General features: G+C 38.3%; 1 protein-coding gene across 1 annotated transcript in view; it reads left to right on the forward strand.

The window, feature by feature from the left end:
• Positions 1-8,309, forward strand: part of FYB1 (FYN binding protein 1) — a 92,218-nt gene that overhangs the window by 47,580 nt on the left and 36,329 nt on the right. Inside the window, exons 6-7 of the mRNA XM_029284311.1 lie at positions 335-1,474; positions 3,044-3,241. Coding sequence (XP_029140144.1) covers positions 335-1,474; positions 3,044-3,241 — 1,338 coding nt within the window. The remainder of the gene's footprint in view (positions 1-334; positions 1,475-3,043; positions 3,242-8,309) is intronic.

Below are 8,309 nucleotides of genomic sequence, written 5' to 3' on the forward strand. Positions count from 1 at the left end.
AATGTCTTGGCTTCAGCCTAAAGAGTGGTGCAAATATTTCAGAACGTAACCATCAATAGCATGTTCCGCAAATATAACAGGAAGAGAGAGAGATTATGGTAGGCAAGGCAAGGAAAGATCTAGTCAGCAAAACGGCACTTGTCTGCAATCAACGTCTTGAAATACTCTATCACCACAAGTCTGTAGCAAAAAGTTGAACGTTGTTAGCCATACAGGAAGCTAAACACTGAGTTATCTCTAACCGGAGATCAGAAGCTTCAAACCAGGAAAGCCTTCAAATTAGCTACAGCATTTGTGAACACTGCTGCAAAAGAACCGTCCTGATTCTGCTTTCTTTCTACTTTGCAGGATGGCAAGGCAAATGTGAAGTCCATTATGGCGAAGTTTAATAACAACGCAGCTGAGGATGTTCATTGCCATCAGGTCAGAACTGGAGGACACCCTCCTTTGGCTAAAAAAGCAGCATTTGAGAAGTTTGCCCAGCTTGAAAATGCTGGTCTATCTTCCAAACCCAACAACTTGTACAAGCCTTCATCGCTTAAATTGCCTCCCAGCACAAAACCTCTTCATGATGCATCAGGCAAGGATTTAAAAGCACCACCTCTGAAAAACAGTCCTGTGGCCAGCAAGGTGAAGATGCTAGCTGAGGCTGCTAGCCGAGAAGCTAATGAAAAAACTATGTATCCAAAGCCTTTGGTTCCCAAGATTTCTGAAGGATTAAGAGAAGAAACCAAGCCAGTGTTCCCAAAGATTCCTGAGAAGAGGCTACCTGGCTCTCCTCCTCAGAAACGTGAACCAAAACCTTTAGATCAGAGATTGTTCAAACCTGAACCCCAAGGAAGTGAGGCAAAGCCAGTCTTTCCCACGGTTGCTGGAGTTAAAGAAAAATTCAACACTGCTGCTCAGGAAAACAACTCCAGGCCTCCTTTTCCAAAACCACCTCCTAAGCAAAAACCAGGTCAAAGTTTCATCCAAGGTGAAGAAGTTTCCAACAAAAGTGCTTGTTTCAATCAGGCGTCACCAAGTTCCATCGGTCTCAAGTTGAAAGCTGGTTCCATCGGACCCTTCAAAGACCCCCAGGACAAGAACAGAAATGAAAACAATCCCATTAGCCCTTTCCCACCTTTGAAACCTGTCAGCAACCAGAACAACCTGCCTCAAATCCCCCCTAAACCTGTTGGACAGCAGAATGAAGAGGCAAAACCCAAACCCAACAGGAATATTTTCCAGCAGAACAAACAAGAGGATTCTGGATCTACTTCTGGTACCATTGCTGCTAAATTGATCAATTCATCTCGAACAGTTACGACAGGGCCTTGGGCCAATAATACTGGAAAAGAAGAAAAAGACAAAGACAAAAATTTGCCCAGACGAAAAACACTACCTTCTGCAATGACATTGGGACCAGCCCCACAGAAGCCTAATAGGCCTCCAAGAGTTGACCTGCAAAAATTTAGGAAAAGTCATGGAGAAGGTGAGTAATGTGTCTGGGTTTATGGTTGATTTTATGCTTGGCAAAAGCTTTTCTACGCTTAGAGAACATCTGTGAGCTGGTTCTATGGGTATTCTATTTAAATGTGAATTGTATATTTTCAGGGTTTGCAACCTTAAATATTTGAAGAAACATGGTTGGGATGGTTATTATTTGCTATTAGATGCTGCTGGAACTCTGTTTCAACTTATACTGAAGTGTGGACAAAGTTCCAGAAGTGTGACGGGGTTTTGAGAAGGTCCAAGAAGATTAACAATACATAATGTTCTCAACAACCATTGTCTTCTCTCAAGTCCCTCCTTCATTTATCTTTCCTCCCAATGAAAATCCCCCTGCTCATTTTCTTGCTTTTTGAGCTCTGTTTCATAGCAAAGTGATCTAATGAAGGTAACCTGGAGCAACAACAATGTGACCACAACATTGCTAAGCATTTCCTTCTCTCCCCCACCCCATGCTTTGTGGATGTCACAACATCGTTGTACTGAAAACTGGTTTCCTGCTTCAACAGTAATATTCCATATGTATTGAGTAATTGCTAAACTCAAGCACAGGTAGAAACTCCATCTGTACAAAAGGGATAAATTTATACCAAGAGAAGATGCCATATCATTCTCACTTCTGCCCCTATTTTAGGAGTGTGGGGGGAAAAAACATAGCCTATGGTCCATGATGTTGTGAAGAGTCGATCACAACTTAGCGACCGAACAACAACAAAATAAACATAGAAACAGGTTGTAAGAAGAGATACAGCTATCCCATTAGAATTTCTTAGCACCTCAGAGAAAGAGATATATCTTTCTGGATCTGTTTTTTTTTCCTAATTTGGGGTTTTAGACTTAAGAAATGCATGATCTCTGGAGGCTATACATTTGATTGACAGATAAAAATTATATGTTCATTCCACTTTCCTTTGCAAGCTTAAGGTAACACATCTTGGAGAATCCCCTTATTTTATCTTCACATTCACACTGCGTGAGAGAGTGCCAGGTTCAAGGTAACCCAGTGAACAATGACTGGATAAAGACTATTTTGTTTTCCCAGTCCCATTTCCATATCTTAAATATTACATCACAGTTGTTTTCTTGATATCAAAACAGTTTAGAGTTACTGACAGGACTATCCAGGGGGGAAAAAGGATTTGGGGTGGTGGGTATCAGAAGAGTTTACTTTTTGCTTGCATAGTCCCACCTGTGGTACCATCTTAGTTTTGTCCCCTCCCTGTGGATAACTCTTTTTATTTATATACTAAAAAGGACATTATTATATGCACTACTGTATACAATGATGTACACTATATCACTGTAAAGTATGTAATTATTGTGTAAATTTCACACTTTTAATGTAGCACGATCTCCACTTCAGTTAGCAAAAATTGTCTATTCCTTAAATATTTATTCAAACTTCATCTTTTCCTTCTTGGTTCTTGGTTCTTTATTTCTTTTAGTTTATGCTATGGTTTTTATTACGGTTTTGCTATGAAATTTTTAGAATTGGAAGTTCACCAAGAGTTAAACCAAATAGCATGAGAAATATGTGTTTATTACATTCCAGTCTTAGGGATCCAGTCTTACATTCCAGTCTTACGGAATGATGAAAATAGCAAGAGCTGCTACTGTTACTACCTGCCTTTAGTAGGAGGAAGAAAGCTTAACCCTCGCCTCCACACAAAGTTTGCTCAAACACCATTCCAAGATGACACTCGGCAAGAAAATAGTATGAGCAATGAGGCTTGTTCCTTTGTTGCTATTTGTAAGCTTATAATTATAAAAATGTGACAGCATATTTTGTGCTCACATTTAATTTGATCCTCATGCTATGAAAACGCTTATGAAAACTATACTTTATATTCCATTTGGTTAGCATTTTACTTTCCTGTTTTCCTGTTCCTCCTGTATTTTCAACATTTCTGCTTGCTAAAATTCTTTTTTAATTGGATCACATTGATTGACAATACAGGTAGTCCTCAACTTACAACCACAATTGAGCCCAACATTTTTGATGCTATTAAGTGAGTTTTGACCCATTTTATTACCTTTCTTGCCACAGTTGTTAAGTGAATCACTGCAGTTGTTAGTAACACAATTAAGTGAAATTAGCTTCCCTACTGACTTTGTCAGAAGGTTGCAAAAGGTGATCACATGACCCTGGGACACAGCAACCGTCATAAATATGAATATTGATTGCATGACCATGGGGATACTGTAACAGTTGTAAGTGTGAAAAATGGCCATAATTCACTATTTTCAGTGCCGTTGTAACTTTGAACAATCACTAAATAAACTCTAGTCAAGGACTACCTGTACTTTTAATAATTTATTTGCTTTAGGTCTCATTTTTCCACCAAAGAAGATTGTTAAAGAAGTGAACTGTGAAGAAAAACCTGTTACTTGAAAAAGATAGTTTAAAAGCAGAGTTAAAATAATACCAATTACAAGTCAATGTGTAGTAGTCTAATTCTTATATGATCAACATGTGAATAGCTGCAGCCATGTCCTAATCTGCTCAGGTTGCATATTAAATATATTTGTCCATGGATGTTCTTCATCTTTGCACCATTTGGAAATTTTTAATCCACTAACACGTGATGCATGGATAGATATAAAATTCATTTGCCACATGATGTGATGGTAGCCATTGCCTTAGGGGCCATAAAAGATTAAGCAGATTCAAGGAAAAGGCACCTATCCCACATACTTAAAGGTTGACAACTTTCTCAGGCTACGTGCACCATCAAATATTCCAAATGTTTGGACCTGAATTGGGAAGGTCCAGATTCAAGTCCATTGTCAACCATGGAAATGTACTGACTAACCTCTCAGCCCAACCTACAATATGGAATTATGGGATGAAATAAGATCCCTTCTAAGTCAACTCCTGCAGAAAAAGTTGGAAATAAATCTAACAAATGTTAGATTTATGAAATTCCAGCCATTCTGGATATTGTATTGGTTTAATTTGAAATTAAAGAATGAGAGCCTTCATTCTTGCAGATTATTGGACATCTTTCCAAGATATTTAAAACAGCTTTATTCAAACATCTCCCCTTCCAGCTCTATTACTGTTGATCATATTAGAAGAATTATGAATGGACTCCATAACAGATAATTTGACCTTGCTTTTTCTTTCAAAATGCCTGAGAGAGATCCTAAGAACAGGATAATTTAAAATATTTGCACACTCAAAAACACACAGTGAGTATCAGAGGCACACTATGCATTGTCTCTCACTCAGTAGTTCAGATCAAAAGACAAACCTCTGGTGGTGTGATGTACTCTCAGCAAATCAGGGGACTCTGTATGTTATCATAGCCAAGATAAAAGAAACTTAGCTTAAGGCAATCATTTGCAAATGCGATAAAGTAGGAAGTGGATCTTGTTATGGAAGCTATATGGAAATATTGAAAGAAACAAAAGAAATGTATGATGTGGAAACAAGTACCTCGTAAAATACCTAACTTGTCAAATGTTTGTTAAAAATCCTTGCTGAAAGTAGGTATGAGGATTCTGAAAGGAAATTGTTCTCATAAGAGAAAGAGCAGATATCAAGTAGTAAAGGAGGAGGATTTTAAATCCAAGGAGGACTGTGAGAAGGAGAAAACTTGAAAATTGAGGTGATGCCTGGGAGCTAAAATGGCTAACTTGGACTTAGATGGCTCCAGTGGCTGTTGAAGATGGATGTTGGTTTCATTTCAAGGAAAACATGGCTAGTGATCCTAAAATGCATTAAGCAGTGTTCGTGAGTGGTTCAAAGCATTTGAGGGCACAGTCCAAGGAAGAGTGCTGAAGGGGAAAAAGGCTTGGCACAGTTTGTTATTTGTTCATCACAGGAAGATTTCAGTGGGGTTGAAAATGACGGGAAAGACGATCAAAGGTTTTGCTTGTCATAAGCACCAAGTAGATCAAGGCCAAATATGAGTCAGCAGAATGATCCAGAGAAGGTTGAAATCTTGCCACTAATATCTGTAATCCCCTTCTTAATGTTAGAATTAGGAAGAGTGGGCAGAGGTAGAATTAGAATAATGCACACATGTTGACCTTAGATTACACTCTACATACATATACATACTTAGAGCTTAATACAGCTGAAAGTTGGAGTTCAGGAAAAAATACTTTCGCTTGCACTTTTGACATTCTGAAAGGGATGAGGAAATGGTTCCTGTCAGGAACTTGTGCATGGCGAACTTGGTTTTATGCTTGCAAATGAAGTAACACCTTTAATGCTTTGACTTAAAGGAGTGTGTTTGCTGCCTTTTTATGTGTGGCAATTTGTGCTACCTTGTGTAATTTATGCTTCAATCAGTTTTGTCTGTAGTTTTTGTGTCTATTTCTGATTGGCCTACTTGCCTTAGTTTGGCTTTATAAATTTATCCTAGATTGTTCCTGCCTATTGTATTTGGTTTTTGCTTATCTACATATTAATTGCTGGGTAACCATATATCAAGGTCATCTCAAACCGCAGCAAGTTAGTTCAACTGCAACATATCATGGTAGGCCACACAGAAACAAAATACTTCCAAAGCATCTTAAGCCAACCCAAAGTTCCAACGATTAAAGAAGGCCGAAGAGGATTTATTTAAAATTTATAATGCAAGGACTATGAAAGCTACTAAATAGGACAAACAGGCAGAGGATTAGCAGCATGTGCCCCTGAATACCAGCAGGCTCTCAGGATTTATGGTGAAAATTCTTTAACTTGGCAATATAATAACACAAATATAACCACAAATTCAAGTGGGAAACTGTAGTCATTTTAGATCAAGCCGAATTCAAAAAATACTAAAGATTTCCTATAAGCCTGGCATTCTTATGGATCAATCATTAATAGAGACATATTGCAGAAATAGAGAGTAGTTTAAAAATTATTCCAAAAAGCAAAGACTCAAAGTTCAAAACAAACATCAGGAAGCACATTCTCTCTTATCACAAGCCCAGCAATCAATAGGGTGATAAGCATTAACCAACACAAAAAGTGGAAATAATCTACACTGAAACAATACAGCCAGCCAAACCAAGTGGATTGATCAGAAACAGGCATATAAACTACAAGAAGGGCAAGCTGTCACCCATAAAAAGCCAGCAAACTCTACTTCCTTAAGCAATGACAATGCTACCTAGTTTGATTTTGAAACGTTTGCAATCGGAGCTTAGCAAACACCAAGATCTCAGGATTTCAATCCTGAGCTACACGTAAGTCCTTGACTTACAACCAAATTGAAACCAAAATGTATGTTGCTAAGTGAGACAGTTGTTAAGTGAATTTTGCCCCATGACCTTTCATGACATCGTTGTTAAGTGAATCACTGCAATTGTGAAGTTATTAGCATGGTTCTTAAGTGAAGGTGGCTTTCCCACTGACTTTGCTTGTCAGAAGGTCACAAAAGGTGATCAGATAACCCCAAGACACTGCAATCATCATAAATTTGAGTCAGTTGCCAAGCGTCTGAATTTTGATCACGTGACCATGGAGATGCTGCAACAGTCATAAGAATGACAAATGGTCATAAGTCACTTTTTCAGTGCCATTGTAACTTTGGACAGTCACTAAACGAATGGTTGTAAGTTGAGGACTACATCTATTGAAAATGGTACATGCTGGTTCTAAGAGCAGCCCTGAGTTAATCATTAAGCCTGTGTTTAGGGCACCAGTGGAAGAGAGTTTTTTTCCCCTAGCTTCCTATAACTCTTTCACTGCCATACTTAACTTCAGTAATTCTTTTTGTAATTGTCCTGATCTGTTATATTCAATGGTGGGATTCAAATATGTGAACAACCAGTTCTCTGTGTGGATACCGCTTCCAGAAGTCTATTCAGGGCCTGGGCAACACAAAGTTAGCTACCGATTCTGCCGAAGTGGTGCGAACTGGCTGAATCCCACCACTGGTTATATTCCACATTAACATGTATTGTTTAAAATGTTTTACTGTATTTGGCCAGGAGAGTGACTAAAGTTTAAAAGTTTGGTTTGAAGGTGTCACATTTGTTTTCTTCTCGTGTGTGAGAGTTTTGCTTCTGTTGAGCTGCATCATTGTACAACTCTAATCTAGCACTAACTTACTAGAAGTTAATATTTCTTGCAGATATTTCAATGCACCTTTGCTATTTGTCACGTCATTGTTTGTAGTCTGTCTATGTGATCTTGCAGCAGCTAACTAGGTGATCCACTGGTTCTTCAGCTTTTTTGCAGAGACAGCATTTGCTCCCTATTACTATCTTCTCAGTTTTGGCTTTGTGTGCATCTATTCTTAAGGCATGTCTTAGGCATCCAGATTCGGCCCTTTTGTCTCTTTCTTCAACTTTCCTGCTCTGAGTATTGCTAGGGCTCGTTATTATCTGCTTTGCCTGCTACTTTTTATGTACTGGCCATGTAATACTTTGTCTTGCCATGTCTCTTTTCTGTTCTTCATTTGGTCTTTTTTATAGGCCAGTTCAGTCTCTGCAATACTCAATAAGCCATCATACTTGTTTCACTGCATCTTCCTCACTGTTCTTTAGATATCCTTCTAATGCCCTTTTTCTTCTCCAACTGTGTGGTGCACTTGTAACATTCCAGCCCACCTATTTTCCATGGTAAGTAGAGTTTGTCAATATTGCTGTGTAGATGAAGGGTATGATTTATTGTCATTGTTTTTCTTATCTTCCTAACAAAGACTTTTAGTTTTGCTTGAGTCCTGTCCATTATTCCAGATATAGGAATTTGATACTATGTATCTAATGACTGGAATTGTCCAGATGCTAATTGCCTTGATGGTGTTTCCTCCAGTGAGTTTGGACTCTCCTGATGTAGTCACTTCTAATCTTCTTTTTTTTTTTTTTTTATA

This window comes from Protobothrops mucrosquamatus, unplaced genomic scaffold (assembly GCF_001527695.2).
Source record: "Protobothrops mucrosquamatus isolate PMUCROS unplaced genomic scaffold, P.Mucros_1.0 scaffold_122, whole genome shotgun sequence".
In the NCBI taxonomy this organism is placed as follows: Eukaryota; Metazoa; Chordata; class Lepidosauria; order Squamata; family Viperidae; genus Protobothrops; species Protobothrops mucrosquamatus.